At 43.9% G+C, this 25,769-nt stretch overlaps 1 protein-coding gene and 1 long non-coding RNA gene across 2 annotated transcripts; both read right to left on the bottom strand.

The window, feature by feature from the left end:
• Positions 1-413: 413 nt before the first annotated feature.
• LOC121680475 lies at positions 414-8,823 on the bottom strand. The gene is made up of 7 exons (XM_042059879.1): positions 8,730-8,823; positions 4,614-4,810; positions 4,253-4,305; positions 2,972-3,461; positions 2,664-2,831; positions 832-2,057; positions 414-610 (listed from the first exon to the last, which is right to left on the bottom strand). Exons 1-7 carry the CDS (start codon positions 8,821-8,823, stop codon positions 562-564), a joined length of 2,277 nt encoding a protein of 758 aa, XP_041915813.1. The 3' UTR covers positions 414-561.
• A 14,286-nt stretch (positions 8,824-23,109) lies between these two features.
• On the bottom strand, positions 23,110-25,372 carry LOC121680447. Its single transcript, XR_006021700.1, has 3 exons — positions 25,094-25,372; positions 23,493-23,570; positions 23,110-23,212 (listed from the first exon to the last, which is right to left on the bottom strand). It is a non-coding gene; the product is annotated as an uncharacterized LOC121680447 (long non-coding RNA).
• Between the last annotated feature and the right edge of the window lie 397 nt (positions 25,373-25,769).

Below are 25,769 nucleotides of genomic sequence, written 5' to 3'. Positions count from 1 at the left end.
CAGTCTTGACTACATCTGGCCATTCGAGGCCAATAGAACCTCCTCCGAAGGGCAGACAGAGTCCTCTCTGTCCCAAGGTGGCCAGCGCTAATATGCAGAGCCTCCCACATGGACTGTCTTTCCGAAGGAGGAAGCACAATCTGGTGATAAGTCTCTCTGGTATTAGAATCCTGTACTCTACGGACAAGGACCCCTTCGTACAAACCCAACCGTGGCCACTGCTGTAACAATTCACGAACGTCGACAGGCTCCTGCTTACAGGCTTGTCCAGACAACCGGTTACCTGCCATTAGGAGCTGTTTTACACGAACCAGGTTGGAGTCTTTATCCTGGACGTTAGTCCATTTTTGAGGGTTCCAGCCCCACTGTTGGTCCTGTAATTCCTGCTCTTGAGCATAAGAGGGAATCCTGCTGTTAGATGGGCGATAAGTAACCACACGCACTGCGGCTTCCTTAGACACTCCTCCCTGTCGTGATAAAACATCCGCGTTAGTATTTTCCCCCCCAGGCCGGTACCTCAGATCAAAATTGTAATTTTCCATTTGCGACATCCACCGCTGCTCAACGGCTCCTAGTCTCGCAGTTTTCAAATGGAGTAGCGGCCGGTGATCTGTGAAAACAGTAAATTTAGCACCCCACAAGAAATCTCTAAATTTTTCTGTAATGGCCCATTTCATTGCTAACAATTCCAATTTAAAGGCACTATAATTAGAGTCGTTCTTTTCCGCGGGATGCAAACTACGACTTGCATAGGCAATAACATGTTCTCTGCCCTGCTGTAACTGGGATAACACTGCACCAAGCCCCCCCAAGCTTGCGTCGGTATATAACCTGAAGGGTAGGGAAAAGTCTGCGAATGCCAACACTGGAGCCTGGGTTAGTTCCTGTTTTAAGGTGCTGAAAGCAGTTTGACACTCTAGGGTCCATTCCACTGGAATGCTCTTTTTCTTCCCGTGCTTAGCTGTATTTTGCAAGAGTGCATTCAGAGGCCGGGCTATCTTCGAAAATCCACCGATGAACCGTCGGTAATATCCGACGAATCCTAGAAAAGATCGCACCTCATGGACAGTTGATGGAATTTTCCAGTTTTGCACTGCGGATGTCTTTTCTGGATCTGGCCGAACTCCCTCTGAATCCACCAGGTGTCCAAGGAACCTAACCTGCTTTTGGAAGAGTGTACATTTTTCAGGTTTCAATTTTAATCCAAAGGACCTCATCTTATGAAATACCTCTTCTAGATGCTGTATATGGCTTTCAAAGCTAGGAGAAAAGATTATCACATCATCCAAATACACTAAGACAGTATCTAAATTCAGATCACCCAAACATCGCTGCATCAGTCTTTGGAACGTGGCAGGCCCGTTACATAATCCGAAAGGCAGTCGCTGGAATTCATAGAGGCCCATAGGTGTGGCAAATGCGGTTTTCTCTTTATCCTGCTCATCGACTTCTACTTGCCAATATCCAGAGGCCAAGTCCAATGTTGAGTACCATTGTGATTTCTTTAAATTAGTCAGAGCCTCTTCGATTCGTGGGAGCGGGTAAGCGTCTTTGTGAGTTACAGAGTTCAGTTTACGGTAGTCTACGCAAAAACGGAGACCACCCCCCTTCTTTTGGACCAAAACCACCGGGGCTGCCCACGGACTACTGCTTTCCCTTATCACCCCTGTATCCAACATACCTTTAAGCAGGGCCTGCATCTCCTTATACAGTGTGGGTGGGACTGGGCGATATCGCTCACGAATAGGTGCTGCATCTCCAGTTGGAATGGAATGACAGACCACGCTCGTATGCCCATGATCATCCTCACTTAAGGAAAACACGTCTTGCCATTGTTGCAGAGTTCTCTCCACCTGTCCTCGCTGCTGAGGGGTCAGCTCAACACCCTGCTGGACCAAAGAGTGCACAGCCGCATGTAGCGGTAAGGGATCAAGAGTACTCACATATCCAATGCGAACTTCCACTACTCCTGGGCTCACTTCCTCCAAGGCCAGGTGGCCATTACCCCTCACATCCTCCGGAGAAACAGACGTCACGGCTGCCAGCCGCTGATATTTCTGTAATGTAACTGGGAAAGAGTTCAAGTTATGCACACGCAGAGGGATCCTACCTTGTCGCACTGTCCCCACACTACGGGCCACGGTCACGGATTCCTGTTGGCTGAGGGGTTCAGCTAAGCACATTGTTTGATGGGAAAACATTGCTGAAACTCTTGCCATCACATGAATCTGAGACCTCGGGGGAACCATAACTGGACGCCGAGAACCCAAGCGGGCAAAACCAGTGATGTCTTTTTGGGTTACAGCCACCCGATCACACACTTGGAGGGCCCCTTCCCAGGCCATTCTGGAGTTCAGCTTCTCTTGTGTGGACAGAAAAGACAATTTAGCATTTGGGTTGTTAAACAGTTCCTTCCAGCAACCCTCAATAATATTCATGCCCAATATTGGTTCACATTGTTGGTTACTCTGTTGGTCTTTTACCACAACGACCCCACGCTGAGGCAACTCTAATTCCCCAATTTTTATGTCCATGATCGCATAACCCAGATAGGGTATTTCTAGCCCATTAACTGCCCGCAGTGCCAGCCAAGAAGCATCTGTAAATTGTCCATTTTTTCTACTGGGGAGGCTGTTATAAATGCTCTCTGGGAGAAGGGTTACCTGAGAGCCAGTGTCCAGTAAGCACTTCACAGTCACACCTTCTATGTCAATGTCCACTCGTGGGCATGGGCCAACCACTTGACTTAGCTGGGGGCTTATTGGGCCTATACCAGAGACTCCGGACACCTGCCCCCTAGTGGCCGGAGAATCTAGTTTAAATTCTCTTCTCTGGGGCAGAATCGGGCAATGTGCCCACTCAAATGACATTGGGTACAAATGGGTCTCCCTTGTTCATCCCACTGAAATCTAGGACGGGTGTGCCTGGCCCCTCCCTGCTGCCCCTGTGGGCGTGGCCTACTGTGGGTTACCTGAGACTCTTTGGGCTGTGCTGGGAAGACATGCGGATGGCGATTCGATGGTGCTACCTGTTCCTCGGAGCGGCTACGGATGGGTTGTAATTCTTCCAACAGGGCTTGTTGCATTTCTTTCATCTGTAGACGCATCTCTGATAGCAATTCGGTCTTCAGCTCTGTTTTCCAATCGCCCTGGGGCCTGGCCCTAAAGTGTGGTTCTCCACCCCGCACTGCTGCACATGTTGGCGGTTGCCAGATGTTAGTCTGTTTATCACCCTCCACCTGGAGGGCTTCCTCGCGGGCCTGTTCGAATGTCGTTACCTCCCTCCTACGAATCATCCGATTCAATTCTCGTCTGAGTTCGGCATCTTGCAGGCCCATGATGAACTGGTCTCTTAGAACTAGCCCCGTCTCCTGGAAAACATCTGGGTCTCTGTCTTTCAGCCGCTGGAAAAGCTCTCGACACCGGAGGGAAAAGGCTCGCACGGTTTCCCCGGGGCGTTGCCTACAATCAAAGAACATGCCACGTAACAGCGCTAAGGGTGTATTATCCCCATATAACCCATTAAGATACTTAAAAATGTCTCTTGGAGTAGACCGCTCATCTTCAGTGAGAATGACTACTTCCCTCCTAGCCTCCCCATCCAAAGCCCCAATCACAAAATCACTCTGTTGTAGACTTGACCATGCTGACATTGATGCCAACATAAACTTAATTTGAGCTTTCCATTCTCCATAGGACAACTCAGAATCTACACCTCTATATCTCGGTACCCATGGGGAGCCAATGAAGTAGGGGGACATACCAATCACATTACCTTGCTGAGCTGCATCTACAGGTCCTGTGTTTCTACCCTGTCGCCCTATACCGGTCGGCGCTCCAGTTTCTTCGGAGTCTGACATGGCTGTAAAAAAGGGTGCTTCACACAGATCAAAAGTCCTGCCTGCTACGCCAATTTAATGTCACAGGTTCAGTAGTCGTGGTTATGTGCACTTAGTTTCCAACAATTAGTTTATCCTTAAATTTTGGCTGTAATGAAGCACTCCCCTGCACCCACACACAGACTCAGAGAAATAGGTACAAAAATACAAGTCTTTATTTTACTGTTCATTGATATTCATAGATAATATAATAAAAAAAAAGTCCAATGTCAATTCTTTGGCCCTCCACTCTCCTAATCCACTGTCGACCGTGAAGAGTCCAGTCCGTTCCTTTCTACCGGAGGCCTAAGCTGGAACACCTGACAAACACACACACACACACACACACACACACACACACACACAAACACACACCTGTCATACAGCACTTGGGGAAGTTTAACCCTCCACACGAACACCGGGTGGCACTACAGGAATTTGAGAGGCTCACAACCCTTTAATACAATAGATCCCCATACCCAAATAGATATATATTAAGGAGCCCCCGCTAGTTGTACTCCACCTGCTACCCACGTCAGCGCCAATGCTCTGCTCACTACGTTACACTACCCCCCCAATCCTGCACAAGCAAACCCGCACTCAAACTATGAATAACGCTAAACGGAAGGGAAAGGCCACTTAGCTCAACATGGGGGGAAAGCTCCACACTTCTCTCCCCCCAAGGCAGTTGCGTAAGGGAGGTGTAATTCCAGTGCTCAGTGTAAACACTGATCACTGGTCCGGCAGCCTGTCTGTCGTCATTGAGCGTTATTCCAATGTTCTCCCCAGCGTCATCGTGGCCAGTGGCGGTCCAGATCACGCAGTCTGCTCCCCTTCTCCGGGCTCCACCAGATGCCGTTCTGCGTTTAAACTGCTTGTTTAGCTGGCGACATAGGCCGTCCGCCGGTCCTTTAGCGATCCACCACTCCAACACTGCAACACACAAAGACAAGCCAGAGACAAGGCACCAACTCCCCACAGGCATCTTCACCCTGGCTTATCAACATACCTCTCGCCCCCTTCCTACCAATCAAGTGTAATCCCATAACTCAGTGCAATTAGTAATCAGTCATCAGCTGATAAGCTACAGCTGATTTGTTTACATGAGCGCCAGCTAGTCCGTCACTCAACTACTTCCCTACCTATGGTTCCTAGTCTCCACCATATGACACGTGCAGGGTGTGAGAGGGGAATCGATGTGCTTTGATTACAGCTTGGTAGTTGTAGTCTGTGAAATTAAAAAGCACGTGTGTGTGAAGTATCCAAACAATGACACCTTCATTTCATTATGGCTGCTTTAGCAAAACACCTTAAGCTACTGTGTAGTGGGTCCCATTTAGAAGTGGCTACTTCATTCGCGCTTTCCTTGACTCATGGAGCTGCGTGAATGTTATTACAACTTTTCACCACGATATGACAGTTTAAGTCCGCTTGATACTGTAAGGCGTAAGCCATTGGTTTCCAAAGGAGATTTTATTTGTGTCGCCAGCATAGCCTATTAACAATTTATGTTGTAAATAGTCCTACCTTATAATCCTACCTGTAGCTTAGGGAAGCTAACAGCTTTCTATTAGGATCTAGTTTGTTAGTTACCGTTTTGTCATAACTCCCTGATGCATTTTTGCATTTAGAATAGCCAGAGCGTGTATATCTCAATCGGAAAATTAAACAATATCGGGTGCCTATGGACTAGGCTGGGTGAACCCAGCCTGATCTGCCCGCTATTTATTTTTTGATTTCTTAAAAGATTGAGCTTGGTCTGATGAAAGCCAGACTAGCCATGGACCTCAGTTAAACAATGCAAGGTAACATGAATCAGCCTATATTTGCACTAACAATAACGGACAAAAGCTCTTCAACTTTGGCCCGTTAAAATGTGTATGAACAGTCTAGCGACGCATTTCATCAAGGCCCATTTGGACATGTCAGTTATTTGCACCACTGGTTAGATGTAAAACAGCATTTCGTTTCAGACTAGGCTACTGTTACTTAATTTGTGCATTAACAATAACGTTTCAGACTACTGTTACTTAATTTGTGCATTGACAATAAAGTATTACATGAACTAAAGATGACTAAAATCTTATGTAGAAGAAGAAACATTCACAAAAAATCCATCCATCCAAAAATGACCTTTGTGTAACACTTGTTTACATTAAATGTGCAACTGATTGTCACACAATAGACTAACACAATATCTGGGCCATCAGAAGATCTAAGGTATTTTTCAGGAGAGAGTAAAACACAAGCACACACGGTTAAAGCAAGTTTAGAATTTTAGTTAAATGAAAATTATATACATGGGTACAAAAGCTCGGGAAATAATCGTTCACAAATCAAAAACCTTTCTGTTTCAGTTAACTTTTCATTCAGTAGCATAAGTTCACTTTAACACTGTTGAATTTCTATTTATTTCCTATTTGTTTCTAGTTTCATTCCTATTTAAAGAAAACTATTTGTCTTTTAATTTCCCATTTTGTAGAACAACTAATTTAATATTTTACTGTAAGCTAAATTCTCTATTAAAGTTTAGTTTAAATTCAAGTTATTGGAATTATTTAAACCTCTGTTCAAACCCTCAAATCAAAATGCACATTCAAATCCACATAGAACATGTGGAGCAATTCAACATCAGTAACAGAAATACAAGCAAGTTCACATTTACAAAGCAATCTTTTTTCAAGTAGCAGTCAATTCTCAGTTCGTTAGGTTCGGTTTTCTATCACAGTCTTTTTCTGTCTTATCCAAGGAACTGAAAAGTATTACTTATTGTAGAAATGGAGAAACTGGAAAAAGAGAAAGTTAGTTAACGTTATGCTTCCAGTCGGGCTAATCCTCTGTGTGTAGTAGAATCCATCTTGTCTCGTCGGGTAGGCTCGCCATCTTGTCGTTGTCGTTACATGTGTTGTCCATGTCAGACGAAGCATTCAGTTCAAAGCAATACAAGTTTGTGTCGTTCAATCAAACTGAGAAAGGCAAATCTTCAATAAAGTCTTTTCTGAAAACTGACGTTGTAATAACTGATGAAATTCAAAAGAAAAATCTCAAAACAGATATGCTAGTCAATGACGATGCAGGCTATACTCTGGAGCTAGCACTCAATTAGACAAAAAACATAAAAGGCTGTAGCTTTAAACAGCACGTTTCGTTTCACACAAACGGTATCTGAAAGTATAATACTTTAAATCTTGACCTAAACTGACTTTAACCAGGTCGTTTAGTCGCAATTGGTTTATTTTAATGTTCTCACTCTATCGTTTTCTCAGCGCTTCTTTTTCCCTCCGTCTTCGTTCTCTTTCTTTTCTGGACTGACGAATTCTTAGTTAAGTTTCGATTCCCTGTTTTCTCTCACTACATCCTGTAGAGGGAGCTCTAACATTTTCCTAGTCATTAAAGCTATACTATTTTAAAGCTATAGAGTTCATTTTTATTCACTTCTTAATCAAATATCTGCAATGCATATTTTCTGTTGTCACTTCTTTCTTAGTTTCAATAAAATATAAATCAATAAACTAAACACTGTTTTGATGTTTATTATTATTGATCTTATTTTGGGTTCATAGGTTAGTTTGTAAACCTGGGTTACATTTGTTTTTGATAGCTGTTGAAAACGGCATGGAACTGACAGAGATGTTTTTGTTTAAAAATACATAAAAAATAAATAAATAAATAAATAAATAACATTATGCTGATACCTTTTGCTTTTCCCAAATACAATGTAGCCTACAGGTGTAAGTGACCTTTCATCAATCCAGTTGCAATGGATGAACTGTGATGAACTGCCCTACTTGTGATTGTTTAGAGATTTTAAAGGTTTTATAACAATGCTACATCTTCTTTGGCTATTCTACAATCTATTCACCTTTTCAGCACCAGTAGGCTACTTTCTGTGCAGCCGCACACACACACTCAGGCATGCCAAACAAGCATACACAAAAGTTTCAAGAGTGGGGGATGGAGTAAAATATGGAGACAAATTGAAGTGTGATTTATTTTCGCGGAACGGATGTACAGGACTGAGCGGCGGTCATATTTTGTACCGCTATGCGGTACATCTAGTTAGTCTATTGCTTGTCTATATGTCACATGCTAAACTGAACATCAGAGTAATTACTAATCGTGAAGAGTCCGTGTGGGGATTTCCTGGGATATCCTCACTCTGAGATGCCTCTCGTCCAACCAGAAATTAATAAATAGTTTGACTTGACCTTACATTTACATAATGTATTATATCCAGTATAATATGTACTAATGTCTCTCTCTACTTTGCTGTCTTCCTTTCAGTGAAGTCCTTGGCAAGCAATGTTCCCCAAATATTGCATTGTGTGTATTTGGCTTTGAAATGGTTAGTATCTTTTCTTCATATTTTTTCCTCTCCCCAAAGGCCTTTTAGATGCTTTTCCCTCCCATGGCAAGGTTAGAGACAAATGAGACCTCCCAGTCAGATATCTCTCTCTCTCTCTCCCTCCCTCTCTCGAGTTTATGAGATGAAGCACCTTGATGTGAGGCACGGCGATATTAGTGTGCCATCTGGAAGCTGGCATCCTCTGTGTGCTGGTTAGGGCCTCTCTGTCGAACTTGTTGACTAATATTTCTCAAAGAAAAATGCCAAACTGAGGCACGGAGATGTGAAGGGCATGTTGGAGGATGTGTGTGTGTGTGTGTGTGTGTGTGTGTGTGTGTGGCACGTGCTTGAGATGAATTCATCACCCAGCCAGGACGTCTTGTTCAGACACTAATTTTAGGAGCCGAGCAGTGGGTAATGAACATAATTCTGTGACAAATCGAGGACCGGTGCATCAAAGGCATCGGCAACAACACATTTGCATTCCACCCATCACCGCGACAACACCTGCCGTCTGGGGGTTTGAGGTACATGGGGGGCGTATAGGGGAGGGTCCCCGGGTAACGGAGCGTTTGACGACGTGTCTGTGCACCTGTGTCATTGCGCTCTTTGTCTCGACTGGCGACATTTTGTTGTGCGGTTGGGGTGTGCAGAGGTGAGGAGAATAGGGGATGAGATGGAATGTGTGTGTGTGTGTGTGTCTGTGTTTGTTTGTGTGTTGGTTTGCGGTTTGCATGTTGGTTGCAATTGTCTTTGTTGCAATTCTCTCTTTGTGTGTGTTCTTGCCATGCATCTGTGTGTGCGCATGCGTGCATGTGTGTATATGTTACATTTAGCATGTTTGTGAGGAGCAGGCAATTCATGTGTGTATCTTCAAGTACAGGCTGACTGGCTGTCTGTGTGTTTAGCTGTTTGTTTGGTTGTTGGAGCGTCTGAATGTACAGGCCATCTTTCACAGTGTGTGGCCATTCACATGGGGCTCAGGGACATCAGCTCAGTGGAGCAGTTCACTGAGCTTCTTACCTGCAGGCACAAACCTGTATGGGATGGCCTTGAGTGTGTGTGTATGTGTGTGTGTGTGTGTGTGTGTGTGTGTGTGTGTGTGTGTGTGTGTGTGTGTCTGTCAGTCTATGTCTCTGTGCACACATGCAGGCTAATGCATAGCTGTGTTTGGACCTAATATTGAATGGTCATAATGGCGTGTGTAACATATGGCAATGAACACACACACACACACAAAATACACACAAAAACAAACTATAAAACTGTTTCATCATATTTTTTCTTCCCCCCACGTGTCTCTTTCTTAATCAATGCATCTCTGCTCCAGGCTACAGTTTAACAGGGTGGTGTGTGTATCATGCCAATCCAGCTCGCCACAAATAGAAACATTCTCTTCTCCGGCAGGTGCTTTCTGTCACACGTTAACACTTTATCACCAGTGCCATCTTGACAGTTTCCTTTGGCAACGCTCTGATAATGGTTATTAACACAAAAACACACACACACACCATACGCACGCATATATACACACACACACACACACACACAAAAATCCATATTTTGCCTGCCGTTGTTTGTCAGTTTGACAGTCTTCCTGCATTAGCGGTGCCGTCAGCCCCCAGGAAGGGAAGCAATTACACCCTAGCTCTCAATTAATGAGCTCCCCAAAAAACGCTGTCATTATTACTACAGTGCCTTATCAAACATTTCCAGGACTCTCTGCTCTCTGTTTTTGGAACCCACCCCATGTGTTTGTGCTGGGCGGGAGTGCTGCTTGTTTGTTTGTTTGGCGCATATTCACGCATGTGTGTGTGTGTGTGTGTGTGTGTGTGTGTGTGTGTGTGTGTTTTCAGCTCTGTGTACTTCTGTGTGTGAGAGTTAGTGTTTGTGTGCGTTTTTTTTTTTTTTTTGTGAGCAATGGATGCATTAGCATCCACACAGTCCATCCCAAAGAAAATATTTCTGAATGTTTGTCTAGAGAGAGAGAGAGAGAAAAAAAAGGAAAGAAACAAAAAAAAACATTTTGCTTTCAACTTGGAAAGCCATCTATTTTCATGACTTAATAAAATATCTTCTGATGCCAAGAAGTGCCATTGTGTTTGTATTAGGGCAATATGCCCAAAAGATGGAAATTTGCTTTTGAAAATGTCACGCTGCATTGGAGAGCTGGAGACTGTCAGGCTTTTTGGTCTGAGAAGAGCCATTGTGAGCGGGCGGAGGGGATATTTATTGTGGCCCACAAACCAAATCTCCCCTCACGGTGTGTGTTTTCTTCCTCCCCATCCAAATGCAGCCATTTAGGGGAGACATGAAAGATGGTCTTCAGTGGCTCCCTTTTGTCTTAAATCATCTTATGTGATGTGACAGTGCAGCTGACGTGGAGGGAAAGCGCACGCCTTAACATGCTTACACGCAGTAAGCTCCGTAGACAGGCCAAGGTCTGCATGTTTTATCACTCTGCCGTTCGCCGCTTTGAGTGTAGGAGACACATATTTGAGCTTAATTTTAGCAGAGCCATGCGTGTGTGTGTGTGTGTGTGTATGTCACGCAGACACACACACACACACACAGGCACACATTTCTCCTGCTTGTCTAGGTTTCCTGCCAATATCTCCACAGTGTTACGTAAGGCATCCCAAAACGCTTTCTTGTCATGCCTCACAACAGCCTGGGAGAAGCCAGAGCTCCCTCAGCTTTGCGTGCTCTCGATTTGGACCAATTGTTTGTGAGGGGGACACCAAAAATATCCTGTATGAAACTGAACTGCATGAAACATGCAAGGGATCTTCAGAGTCTTAGACAGTTGCGTCCTGCACCCTGTGCCAGCTAGCCCTAACGTTGATTTTAAAACTGGGCTCTTGGCATTACACCAGGTGAACGAATGTGGCCTTTCACCTATACTGCACCCCTCCGATGCTGAGCAGAAATGCTGCATTGTTATCTAGGAGCAGGAGTGAGTACTGTCGGTGGAACTCAGGGAGGGCCCACTTAAAGGTCTCACTTTGACAAGACAAATCTTAGCCCCAGGCTTTCCTGAGCTCCCTCCTTCCTTCTTTCTCACTTTTTTCACCCAGCTCCCCCTATCCTTTCCTTTCCTTTTCCTCTCTCACTCTCTCTCTCTCTCTCTCTCCCCGATTCTCATCCTCTTTCTCTCTCTCCATCTCAGTTTGGTGCCTGGCAACATTTCAAGGTCTCTGCTCTATCGGTTTATGGTGTTTACACCTTCTGTTATAAAGTCTGTGGGGCATTCTGGCTGTTTACCACTTGACTTTTGTTAAAAAAGAAAGAAATATTCTTCAAATAAGCATGCCCAGTTTGCTCATGTACTCACTACCAAATGATGAAATAAATAGAATAAAAACAATTTGTTTGGAAAACAAAACAACTGTCATGAAAATGTGCCATTTAATACACATACAAACAAGACTGAAAAAACACAACTCTGTTTTGGAAAAGTGAGTCAAAACCATAACTGTCACTGCAGATGTTTTGATATTTGGCTTACTGGATGCACCATGCTATCTTGCAGTGCTGGGCATCTCTCTCTCTCTCTCTCTCTCTCTCTCTCTCTCTCTCTCTCTCTCTCTCTACGTGAGTGCCTTACTACTGGAACAGGGCATCAGTCAGGCGGCCTGAGTGTGTGGCTGAAAAACTCCTACAGTGTGTTAGCTCCATGTGGCTCTGCCCAACTCATTCTTAGGCAAATTAGGGCCGATAAACGGACCAGAGGTTCCCTCAGGGCCTGCACAATCAAGTGCAGCAAATGAGGCACCCCGGAAAAAGAGAGAGAAAGAGAGAGAGGGGAAGAGAAAAAAGTCTCATACTCAAAACTGCTGACACAGCCCAAAAAGAACACAAAGACCCCTCGTTATTTTCCCTTCAAATTAGCCGAATTTTGGTGCCCAGCGATGCCGATCTAATTGCGACTAAATTTGACGGAACTTAATGTGTCCTGCTGGAAAATTTAATTTCATGTATAACGGATTTAAGCTTTTGGAATTGAAGCCCAATTACCTTAGCTGATTGATGCACCAATAGGTTTAGCAAAATTGATTACATGAAGCAAATAAGAAAAAAAAAAAAGCCCTCGGACTCGCACAATATGCCTGGAGACTGTGCACATGGCTAGGTAAAGACCTTCAGGACGGCGACTGCGCTGGCATTCGCACCAGGACAAATGCCCGGGGTGGTCTGCCGCATGGAGCTCCTCGCTTGGCTGCGCTCTGTCCTTCTCCCCCAAAAACTGAAACACATTTGGCTGATGCAGGCTGACATTTGTTCATAAGCATATGATAATGAAGGGGCTGGCCAGGAATTGGGGCCATGCTGTCCAGGGGTAAGGCTGTCTATGAAGTCCACAGATGCCGCATCCTGCACATAAACTGGAATCACATTATGCACTGTGATTGGCTGTTATTATAATGGCTAACATCTCCTTATGGTAGCCTATACATACACAGAATAGTGAGATAAATGTTATGGCTTTGAACAAATATCTCAGTCTCCACAAGACAACAGATCAGAAACATGAACAAAGTAACACATTTAACCATGGATATACATTTTAATGCATACTGTCACCCAGTTTGCTTTCTAAACAAACCTAGTGACTAAAATGTTTTGCACAATTTTGAAGGAAGCATATTGCTTATTGCTGAATAAGACTGCACATGAGGTGGCACAGGAGTTAGCAATAACTATGTTGTTTTTGTTAATACATAGATATAATTCAGTTATAGAATAACAATAGAACCATCTGAATGGAAGAGTTCAGCATTGTAGAGAGAGAAGACATGTGGTCACAGGCATCTACACAGGCAAAGAGGCTGCCAAGCTTTGCTTTCTGACAGATTTCAGTTGTCAGTGGTGCCATTAGATCTGTTTTTGGTTTGTTTGTGTTTTAAAAATGAGACAAGAGAGTGTGCGTATTGATTTGTCTAACACTTCTCCATCGGAGAACAAAAAAATAGCTTGTGTCCCATCTGAGGGGCTGCATGTAGTGAGTATGGCATGACATGTAGTCTCTCTCTTTCTCTCTCTCTCTCTCTAACACACATACACACACTCACACACACACACACACACACACACACACACACACACAGAAAGACACACACACACAAAATACACGATAACATAGACACATGTAGAAAACACACATACACCCTTTTATGGTCGAATGCCACACAATGAACCCCAAAGGCAACAGTGGGACGGATAGCTCTATCAATTATCAGGGCTTTCATCGAAGAAGGGAGAAAAAAAAAAACTTCATGACATCCCATGGACGAGATAAAGCACTCCGTTAGCTTTTCATTTAAGCCCACTCACACACTGCACTTCCCTCATGGGACCAGTTCATTAGTCAGAGCTGCAAGCAGTTCCCCTCTCTTCTCTCCATCTCTCTCTCTCTCTCTCCGTGCTTCAGCTTCTATTCTTTCTCTCCCAGTCAATTCTACCCCCCCCCCCCCCCCATCCCCACCCCTCCCTCCCCAGTGGGTATCTGGGTATCTGTCCACCTATCTACTGGGTATCTTTTTTTGCCCTCTCTTTTCCCAATCCCTATTTTCTATAGCCCCGGAAAAAAAAAAAACATTCTCCCACACACTTCATCGTATTTCATTTCATAACTTCTCTAGGAGCGCATGCAAATGTTTGACGTTCAAGGGCAGTCTTCCCCCATGCTTGCGTGAACGTATCACCCCACCACACCCTCCGACTCTCCCCCGCCCCAATCACCCAGATCCGTAGTGTGCTCATAAAAACTGAGTTTTCATTTTATTTATTTAATTTTCCTGGGCGGTGAGCCTGGCCGGCTCAGTTGCTGAGGCATGGATGCCTTTTTCCCCAAGATGAATATATATTTCAGTTGAGATTCATCTTTAAGTACATTTATCACGAGTACACTTCTCCAGCTGAGCCTCGGTGAGCATAGTTAATAACGTCTCTCTCGGCTCAATGTGCAAGCATGTGTGTGTGTGTGTGTGTGTGTGTGGTGGTGGTGGTGATGGTGGGGGGGAGTACGTCCTTGAGGGTTGAATCAGCCCACAGGTCCCAAAGCAACTCAGGGGCATAAAAAATATTTTTTACCATTTAAAAGAAAGAGGAGGAAGAACAGCCCTGCGAACTGAGCGATGCTTATCTGCCCATTACTCTTAAAAGTCCATAGGGGTGAGGAGAGGATGAGCTTGCCAATGGGAGGAAGAGTAGGCTATTCTACAGCAGAGAGCTGCAGGCTGTTGAAGAAAGAAAGGAGAAGGGGAAAAACCAAAAGAAATTGAAGATGAGTGGTCGCTCTCTATGTTGGAGAAACCAGCCCTGACATGCTCATTTCCTGTTGAGTCGACATCAAGACCCTCATTATATGTTGACAAAATTAATCTATATTTAAGAAAATGACAGTCTTCCATGAAACGTGGAGAATAATGAGCAGCTTTTTTGAAAAAAAGTATTTTTTTTTCCTTTTCTTTTCTTTTTTTCTCTCTCTTTTTTCTACAGGACAGAATTTTCCCGCCTACTGGGACAATGGCAGGACAGGGTCTCAAAGCACTCCCCGTTTTCCTGTTGTCAGGTTCCAAAAAAAGAGTGATTGACAGAAGAGAGTCTGCTCTTTCCAGATTCCTATTTTACCTGTGCACAAAACAAAGAGTAGATGCTTTACATTTTTGAACATTTTCCTCTTGGGTATCTCTCTGCACCCTTCCCCGTATCTCTCTTTCTATTCCTCCATCCATCCCAGTCCATCCATCCCTCCTTCCTTCCCTCCCTCCAGCTGCTTGCTAAAGCCTATAAAATCTTCAACCTTGAAAGTAGTTTCAATGACAGATAGTCTTCATCCAAGCCCGAGTTTTTTTTTTTTTTTTTTCAGTGAGGCAACGCCTTTGAAAAGCTGAGAGCTGTGAAAGAATGCCGTTTGGCTCGTTCCCTTTCACCAATCACTCCGCACGCGCAGTCATGTGACGTGAGAGTAAATCAGTATCTCCTGAGCGAGATTAATCAGACGTAAGATAGATGCTGTTTATGGAACAACGAGCCGTAGCCACAGAGACGGCGCTCATTCCTCTCCCCCTCGGATTGAACGGAGAAGAATGCGCCGGGTTTGTTTATTCCCAACAAACGTGACGTTTTCTCTCCATCAATGTCTGCGGTCTGGTTTTACTGTCAGCTGTACAAATTCACCTTCACTTTCTTCTTCTCCTCCAAGAAAGTTCTGCCCAGCATGACCACATCATATCTTGTGGGTAATGACATTTCATTTACATCTTGATCATGAAGGAATACACAGCAATTAAGAATGTAATTATTAAAACTGACAATAGGGTGTTTATGCTTTCTTTTCCAAACGCCTTTATAATTTATGAAAGGGGGCTACATACCATTAATCTAGTGAATGTTTTATTTTACTCTTAACAACAGAGAAGATCCATCTCAGTGTCAGGTTTGCATTGCCACATAGTAAGGAGTCCTCAGAGCTCATTGCTCTGTTTCAGAAGGAACCAATTTCGTCAAAGAAATTGCAGCTGCATTGTGTTGGCCAGACAATTGTGCTCACAAGTCTCTTTCACTGATGATAACAATGTTTATGAAAAATTCTTCACTGTCCCGGCGTTCTTCAGACTCTAACACACCCAGCAAGCCAAACCACAGTCAATCTCTGAAGCCACATTTTAGGCCCGCCGTAATCTATCTGTCATTAAACATCCCAGGATTATTTAAGGAATGTGGATACTCCAACTTTGTGATTGGTATGCAGGTCTCCAACTGTTGTACGCAGAGACCTGAGAATGCAACTAGAGAGCCCTAACATTGAGTTGAGCATGCAGTGATTACACCTTCCAGTTAGTATTGCTGGTATTAATATATACTACGAGAGATGGTCTTTAGTATGTCTACTATGTCTCATGTTCATCTCTGCATGGGATGTGGGTTTTGCTAAAGACAATAGGGATGCAGCGCAAGCTGAAGGCTAGGTTTGCCAAGGGGATTGATCCCTCATGGGGTATCAAGGCCTGTCTGGATAGATTGAGCGTGGGGGTAAGATTTTATTTGTTTGACGAGTATTTTGGTATATTGAACCCTCGCCAGAATCCATTATAACACCGACTGAGCTCACCGCGGTGACACCGCACCTTTACCCGTCCTGCCCAATCACTCACGCCGAGGTAAATTAGGCAGCGACAGTCGGAAAATCACCTTCATGCACACACGCGCAAATATCGCCGACTTCTACCTCCGAAAGGAATTGAAACATCAGCTGCAGTGAAGTGTGATAACTTCACGCGCGTGTGTGTATTCATTTATTTATATCCCTGCTATTTAATGAAAGGTTTTTTCCCCTCTATTTTTTCCACCCTCAAACGAATTGAAGCGCCGTTGCATAATAGAATAAAACGAAAGGAACGCAACGCAGACACACAAAAAATGACGTCTTTTGATCCCCTCCAATGGCCTCTTTATTACTTTGGCGCCCGTCAAAAACATCTCGTCAGAGAGGGATAATGGCTGTTTGATACACCCAAGGGGCTTCGCAACGCTTCAGGAACCTCATTCATCCCCGAGCCGCCATGTCTCGCTCGCCTTGCGCGCAATCACCCTGATTTCCACGTCGTTCTTTATTACAGTGGGATTGGCTCATTCAATGACACCGCCGCAGAAAATTTCTTAAAGACCCCTCAGGCTCTTAATCCTGGCCCCGAGGGTAAATGGAGACGGGAAGGACAGAATCCCCGCGGGGGTAGGATTTCTGCGCAGCCCCTTGCATTGCAGCCGCCGGCCACTCGGTATTTGTGTGTGTGTGTGTGTGTGTGTGTGTATGTGTGTGTGTGTGTGTGCTGTATCTTCAGCTGTGTCATCTTTCGATTTATCGCAGTGTGTCCAGACAGACCTTTATTGTAAAAAAAAAAGCTCTTTCCCTTTCTCTCTCTCCGCTTTCATTTTTGTCTGTCCCCTCTCACTCTTTTCCAGCTCCTTTCAACTCGCTGTGTGCCCTAAATGAATACCCTGACAGTCTCCCACTGCAGCACAATGCCTCCATCACTGACCGCAGAGCAGAGGGGTTTTTTTTTTCATCCCAAAGAAAAAAAGTTCACGCTGTGGCCTGCCATTCGGTTGATAGCGAGGCCATGAAAGCGGCACTGCAACAGAACCACTCCTGGCAATGCAAACTATGTGCACCTATAGCGTCTCTATACTACTGTATTAGCATAGTCATTATATAGCACAATACATAATTTATAATGTTATTAAGAATGAATGATTTTGCACACAGGGCAAGTTCTTATTGCTGATTAGTTATTTGTTCCCGTTTGGTGGGGTTGGGTGGTGGTTTGGATGTTGTTCCAAGAAACTGATTATTCTATGGTACTTATGTGTGTGTTTTATTCCGGGCGCATTCCGAGGCCTGCACTGCCAGTGTCAATCATGCAAATAGCTGTAAGGCAATTGTGTATCAGTGTGAGGAGTTGCCTGTCTCCTCTTTTTTGTCATCCCAAAATAGGCAATGTCTCCTCCATACGTTATTTATGTCCTGATGTGGGTTTTCAGGCTGTGGACAGCACTCTTTCAGACCGCCACATTATCAGCACCATGGACAGATCCTGCACCCATTCAGCCTTTTTTTCAGGGAATTATCTTTGTCTCTCACACAATTTCTTGGTCTCACACCATTTTTTCGACATGTATGAGAGCAAGAGCCCTTACAATCAGCCCTAATGTGTGTGTGTGTGTGTGTGTGTGTGTATGTCTGTCTGTATGTGTGTGTGTCTGTCTGTATGTGTATGAGTGTGTGTGTGTATGTCTGTCTGTATGTGTATGTGAGGTGTGTATGTGAGTGTGTGTGTGTGTGCGTGGGTGTGTGAGTGTGTGTGTGTATGTGTGTGTGAGTGTATGTATGTGTGTGTGTGTATGTGAGGTGTGTATGTGAGTGTGTGTGTGTGTGTGTGTGTGTGTGTGTGTGTGTGTGTGTGTGTAGTATATTTATGCCAATAGCCTCAGTCTGTTCTGTCCCCTATCTTCTTGTTCATCTCCTCTTCTGGCCTGATTGCCTGTCCCTTTGCTTTCCTTTAGCTTTCTGCCTGTATGAACGTTTGTCTGTCTGACTGCCTGTCAGCCTGCTGTCCTTTTGTGTATGCCTCTCTGTCTCTGTGTTGAACTGTCTGTCTTATTTGCCTGCCTGCCTGTCTGTCTGTCTGTCTGTCTCTCTGTCTGTCTGTCTCTCTGCCTGTCTGTCTGTATGCCTGTCTGTCTGTCTGCTCGGCACTCCTCCACTTCCTTGTATCCCCCTTTGGCTTGGCCGGCGTGGCATAAATCCTAGCCCCCATCCTAGCATGGGGCCCCTCTCCTCCTGTAAGTGCCGAGCTGCTGCCAAAAGAATGTTCTGTCATTCTTATGGTTAAATTCAATCCGCGGCACTTGAACATGCATCGACAGGGGTGCAACGGGAGGACTGCGTCATTCATCATGCGGATGTGCATGTGTGTGTGTGTTCGTATGTGTGTGTGTATGTGAGAAGGATAGAAAGAGAGAGAGAGAGAGAGAGAGAGAGGGAGGAGGGACGGTGCTCGCCACGCTTTTTCGTCAACGGCCCAGATTCGTCTCCGTGGCGACGCGGGGGAAAGATGATGGGAGAGGGAGACGTGAGCAGCAAAGCAATCGAGCGTTTAAGCCCTCCGTCAGAAGCCAGCGGAGGAGAGGAGGGCTGCCCCCCCCCATCCTCTTTTTTTTCTTTTCCTCTCTGTTCTATCCTTCCTTCATTGTGTGTGTGTGTGTGTGGAGGGGAAGAGAACACAAGGTATTTTCTGTTTCGTTGTCTCACCTCCTGATCCCTCAAACTCCTGTATCTATCCCTCTTTCTCTCACTCTAAGTCCCTGAATCCATCACTTTCTTCTTCTCCTTTCACACTTTCGTCAGCATTCTGTCCGTCCTCTTTTCTTCCTCCTGCCTCCATATAGTACTTCACCCTCACCTCCTCTGTGTTTCTTTCTTTCCTTCTCTCCTCTTCTCTTCCCTTCTCACACTGTGTCTAATCTCTTGTTCTGCTGCCCACTGTGTCTCAGTGCAGGCAATTTTCAGGTCACAGTGGTGCCCAGCAGTGGAGAAAGTGGAGGGGAGGTCAGGCAAGAACACCTGTAACACACACACACACACTCACACACAATTTTGTGTTATTTTCTTCAGAGTGACAACAAGGCCAGAGATTCATAGGATACTGTCACGGCCAGATATCCTTCCTTTTATATGGCGGTCGTGGTCATTCACTCCCCACTGACTGAAGATATGGTCTGGGGCTGGATCTAAGAGACAGATGGCTGGGGATTTTCAGAGGGCCATGCTGGACCCTGTCTCGAGACATTCCGTGTCCATTTCAATTGGTTACAAAACCGCCATGAGCTATTGTTCAATGCCTCTGTACACTATCCACCACATAACACAGGCTTCAGATATCAAGTATGTCCTTGTACTATAGGAAACCTTTTAGAGATGAGATTCTCTGTTCACACACACACACACACACACACACACACACAAACACACACACACACACACACCACACACACCACACACACACATCTTGTAGAGAAAAATTGATCTTGATTTTGTTTTTATGAATGTGCTCAAGCAAATAAAGCTGTCTCACTGTAACAAGATTCTTATATTCCATTCATCTCAATTTCTCGGCTAAGTGTTTGCAGGCCTTAAGATTGCACAATCAAATTTGCATGTTCTTTGCATTCTGCCAGGCCCCAGCGGCCCCTGTCTCATTTTCTTTTTCACTAATCTGGCTGATATAATTAATGTGATCAAATGGCACATCATTTATTCCAACTCATTGACAGTTTTTGGAGAGGCCTCGCATGTAGAATGTGACTGTACGTAAAATTAGGATGGAGAGGAAGAAGCGCCGGTGTTTCCTGATCATCACTCTCATGTCTGCTTAGATATGTCTCCGACATGCTTCGTCCAATTCATCTGTCTGCTTAATATGTGCATTTTAATAAAAAAAAATATATCGAGAATTATATCATTCTCACTTAATCACTTATTTATTTCTTTTTGTTCATTGGACTTGTAGTGAGTACTTAACATGTTTTTGCTTCAAAATGACATCCTGCTTGCATGTGTGTGTGTGTGTGTGTGTGTGTGTGTGTGTGTGTGTGTGTGAATGATGTGTTTTATTTGCCTGTGAAGCGTGTGTGCACTTTTAGTGATTATATGCATGCAAACATGCATTAATTTGAGTATTTGTGTATGTGTGTGTGTGTGAATTATGTGCTTTATTTGGCTGTGATGTGTGTGTGCACTTTTAGTGATTATATGCATGCAAACGTGCATGAATTTGAGTATTTGTGTATGTGTGTGTGTGTGTGTGTGCGTTTGTGCATTTTTATCTCTGCATGTGTGTCCACTTCTTGTTATTCTAGCATTGGGGTCATGGGTCCGTGTGAGGCTGGTGAGACCGCTGTATTGATAACAGCTCTTATCTCTGTGGATCTTGTTAATCAAGGGTAATCCTTAATGAGCACTGGACCCTGCTCTGATAACGGCCCAAACTTTCATCCCTAGATGCAGCCCGCTGTGTTTGACCCCTGACCCCACAACCTCCCCACGCCGAGGCGTTCTCAGCGTCAGTCCACATACATTCAATTATGAACTGATAAGTTGTTTTGCTTCTGGGGTCAGATATGATCTGAATGAATGCCAATACCGGATATGTGATGCATTTGTCATATTTTTTGTATATATTTGTCATATATTTGTCGTATGTGAAACCTGCATTCAGTCAGGTGACAAATGTCATAGCTGCTCTGGGGATTATTCGTGATAAATGACTTCAAGGCCATTTGAGCCATCTGTGTATGTAGAGATGTGGCTAGGGCTGGCCAGTTGCACTGCTTAAGATATAAAGAATTGTGCTGCATGCACATAACTCAATAAGAGCTGAAAGCTAAAATATAGGTAACAGCATGCATTCCAGAGGAGAGGTCTGTCCTTGCTTTTTTCTACTCGACAGGCCTGGTGGCCCAGGAGTGGGGATCGAAAGTATATGGACATTTGCCCGCTGGGGTCTTCTTGAGGTCAACACCTTAACCTTCCTACCATTCTACTTTAATCCAGTACCGGACAGCCAATTAACCCCTTCACTGTGAAACATCCATTAGTTGCACATAATATTGACCCTAGAGCTCCACTGATTTTTTGTTGGCAGTTAAAACAACATCACCGTTTGAACTCACCAGCTCAAAATTACACGGTGAAAGAACAAAACTACAAACCTATATTTAGGCCTTCATATCCATAATATACAAACATCTTGGGCCCAGGGAATTCCACATTAGATTTAATGTGATAGTCAGTGAAAAAAATAGCGCTATGGATGAAGTAGCATATGTATTGTATATACCGTATTTTCCGGACTATAAGTCACACTTTTTTTCATACTTTGGCCGGTCCTGCAACTCAGGTGCAGCATATATATATTTATATATATGTTTTTTTTCCTCTTCATGAATTTTTTTTTGACTGGTGCGACTTATAGTCCGGAAAATACGGTATATATATATATATATATATATATATATATATATATATATATATATATACACACAATTGACTTTGCTACACATGATCAGATTGTGACAGAAATGTAAATAACATATATGAAAATATAGCATATTCTTTGCATTATTTAAAACTGATATTCATGCATTCAACATGAAGTCTATGCACAAATCAACTCAGCATAGAAATGAAGACAGAAAGCAGAAGGGAGGGCATCAGGTCAACTGCAACATGTAAGACAAAGAACAAAATATACAGTCTGTCCGGAATTTATGAAACATTAAATCATCCCCTTCACTGTCTAGGAATTTTAAGCTGATGCTGAATTTAAAGGCAACACAAACTGCGTTATTTATATGAATATGCTATTAAACATCCAAGAGTCATGGTCACTGTGGTGTATGCATGGCCTTGCTCTCAATTACAGATCTAGATGAGAAACATTAACATTAAACACATATTATTTTCACGAATGCCATAAAAGCATAACAACTCTGAACGCTGCTCCATTGTGGAAAAACAATGGCCATCTAAGTCTGGTGAGTCATAGTGCCATTACTACCAAACGCTTGAGTATCCATCACTCCAATAAGTATGAATGAATATGTAGATGGCAGTAAAAATGGTCAATTAGTCTCTTCATTTTTTTCCATTTCATTATTATACTTAACGGCAGTCACTTGCTATCATTTACAAATGGAAAGTCTTTCTCCTGTTATGAGATTGCAGGGAGGAGAAGGCCAATGTATATGCCTGTTAGAGAGCGAGTAAGAGAGAGAGAGAGAGAGATTACTCCCTTGTTACACTGAATAATGCTGTCTTTGAAGTCTAGGTTTCACCCATAGCTTCACTCTGTCTCTCTCTCCTTCCCTTCCTCACTCTCCCCCTCTCTCTCACACACACACCCTTCCTCTTAAAGCCCAGTGAAAAATGGGCAATGCCTTTGAGGGGGAGTCTTCAGTCGGATCCATGCACAAACAGTTATTCCTCTTTATTGGAGCTGGGTATCTGCTTTTATGCATTACCTATCACCTATCACTGAAATATTTACATTACTGCCGACACAGGGCAATAGAGGAATACAGGGGAATACAGAGGGGGGGAGAGAGAGAAAGAGAGAGAGAGAGCGATGAAGAAGGGGGGACGGAGGTAGGGGGCTGAGGGGGTGGTTAGTCGCCCGATGCCCGCAATCTAAAAACAATAAAGAGGAGTCCCTCTCCCCTTTATGGGAGGCCATTTGATGAAATGTCTAGAGGCAGGAGATGATTTTATTGCCTTTGCAGAGTGAGTGAGTGAGCACAGTCACTGTCATCTCTCTCTCCCTCTCTCTTTTCTCTCTTTTATTCTCACTCTCTCTCTTCTTCTCTTATTCTCTCAGCTCCATCTTTATCGTTGGTATTTGGATGCCACTGCACACTGGATCTACACGCTGTCACAAGAGAGGATGAGAAGGATGGGTCACGGTGTGTGTGTGTCTGTCTGTGTGTGAGTGTGTGTAGGGGACTTGATGAATACCCACCCTGTTACCCCTACAGGATGTGTGAAGTCTGAGTTACCTGTGAGGACTTGGCTCCGTCCTCAGCAAGGTGTGCTTATACGAGTGTCACCGAGCACCAGAGCACAGAAGCATTAAGGAACTCTGACATGTCAGCCCGTAACATAGATCTTTTAAGTAATAAAGACCAATTCACTGTTGGACGTCAACATACCTTTCATCATAAAAGTTGTTCTGGTGTTGCTTCTAAGTTCGAAGATCCACAGTAGTGCACCCCAAGGACCCGAGCATACTAGAACACATTTAATCAAATGGAATCTTTGTGACTTAAAAGTATATGAGGTTTTAACGTTTAAATTAGATAACACCAAATGGGTCATTCGTTGTATTATCTTATCAATGCACATATTTCACGTGTACAAAAAGGTATGATATGATGACGTTATGATGCTTTTGTGAGGGTATCAGTGTCTGCATACTATTTGCCAGAACTTTGATTATTTTGCTAGAGCCCTTTCACTTGATTGCTTGTGTTAAAAAAAAAAAAAAATGTGTGACATAATAATCAGACTAATTTAATCCCAAACTGTAGCTTCACATTGTAGTCTTACCAAAAAAAACAACACACAATTTATGTTCCACAACTTTTTGATGTTATTACGCTTCCCAGCGTGACATTACTGTGGCCTTCGGCAATGTTCTGCCACTTTAGCATCCACTTGAGTACCAGCTCAATTCATAAGCAGCAGCAGGTCTCTCTCAGAGCCGGGGAGAGAGTTTTTACAGGCCCGGGTTATGTCTCTTCTGAGGTAGTTCAGAGTTGAGTCATAATGCTCTCGGAGTCTTTGGGAGGCTGCGCCGAGTGGCTGAGGGCCGTAGGCAGTCTCTAATGCCCAACCTAATGGCACAGCGTGCTAACGAGGGACTAAGCACTTTAGAATGAAGTCATGAAGAGAGAGAGAGAGAGAGAGAGAGAGGGAGGGAGGGAGAGGGAGGGGGAGAGAGAGAAATGAAGTACTCTTCCGTGGAGTGGTGGCTTTGTGCCGGGGAAAGCAGCCGTAGCCGTGGCGACATGGACCACCCTCTTCGCAAAGGGAACTGTCGAACTGTCGCAATAACAACCTTGTGTTCCTAAGTGATATTTATGGACTTTCTCCGAACATTGTCCTGGTTTTACCCTTCCGTTTACCCTACCCTTCAACAGGAACATGAAAGGAAAAGGGAAAGAAATGAAATCAGACAGAATCTGTTTACCGAATACCAAAATAAGAAACACCAGTGTAAAGATCATAGTCAATTATATGTTTTTTATGAGAACTTTATTAGAGATCTCCATGCTCAAAGATCTCATTCTGAATGCATAGCAAATTTGGGTCATTCCAACAAGACATTGTTTATTTGGCTTATGATAAGATTTATGTCATTAATCTGTATTGCTTGTCCAGATGCAAAAATATCTGTCTTAGAGGGGGAGCACTTTTCAAAATGTCCCTGGTATCATGACTACATATCCAAAGCAAACATTAGCCAAATTGCAACTTGCATTACACATACTGATAATGACTTCAAGTCTCCTCCTCTCTATCGTACTCCTCTCTCTCTCCTACATATAGCCAACCTGGTACATACCATACTTGAGAAGTCTTAGCACTTCAAATGTTCAAATGTAGCACAAACAGACACATTTATTTTTACTTCCTAAAAAAATAGGACACATCTCCATTCAAGAATCCTCTTCAACCACTATCCTCCATTCACACACACACACACACACTCGTACACACACACAAACCCATGCACACACACACCCGTTACCTAAATCTTCAGCAGCCTCCTGGGTCCCCATCTCATTCTGTCTGTCAGAGAGCTAGCTGTGTCATTATCACAGGAATAGAGTGGTGAATTGCTGTCTCTCCTCCATCATATCCCATCATCTCTCCCTCTCTCTCACTCACTCTCTTTTACCTCTCTCTATCACTCTCTCACTTATTCTCCCTCTCTCTAATGTTCTTTCTGCAGAAATAGTACAGAAACCAGGAAATGGTTTGAAACTTGGAAAGGGAGATGTGGCAAAGCTTTATGTGCAAGAATACAGATCAGACACCCTTCTCAAAGAAAAAAAGAAAACGTGCATGATGTCACGGTGTTCAGAAAGCCCATGCATACAAAGCCCATTGTGACATCACATGTGTTTGCGTTTTGTGCCTGTGCATGTCCAAGGTAAATGTTTGAACCCATTTCCTTCCCCCTTTATGCTAGGAAGGCTTTTGTTCCTTTTTTATTAAATGCTGCATGTGGAAAAGAAAGCCGTGTTCTCTGGGATGTGTGTCCATGTGGGGTGAACTGTGTGTGACTCACTTATCAATAGGCCTACCTGTGGTCAGTGATGCCAGTAACGCGTTACTTAGTAACACGTTAGTCTATTTTGACCACTTTTTTCGGTAACGAGTAATCTAACGCGCTGCTATTTACAAACCAGTAATCAGATTAA

Source organism: Alosa sapidissima, chromosome 13, assembly GCF_018492685.1.
Source record: "Alosa sapidissima isolate fAloSap1 chromosome 13, fAloSap1.pri, whole genome shotgun sequence".
NCBI classification, from domain to species: Eukaryota; Metazoa; Chordata; class Actinopteri; order Clupeiformes; family Clupeidae; genus Alosa; species Alosa sapidissima.
This window is presented reverse-complemented; position numbering and strand designations above follow the sequence as displayed.

Excerpts from the sequence above, each read along its gene's own strand:
- LOC121680475 (XM_042059879.1), bottom strand. The coding sequence starts at position 8,823 with ATGACACAGGTGCACAGACACGTCGTCAAACGCTCCGTTACCCGGGGA. Across the intron at positions 2,832-2,971 it reads CACAGCCCAAAGAGTCTCAG|AGAAGAGAATTTAAACTAGA; the intron begins GTAACCCACAGT and ends ATTCTGCCCCAG. Across the intron at positions 2,058-2,663 it reads TACTGGACACTGGCTCTCAG|AAATATCAGCGGCTGGCAGC; the intron begins GTAACCCTTCTC and ends GTTACATTACAG.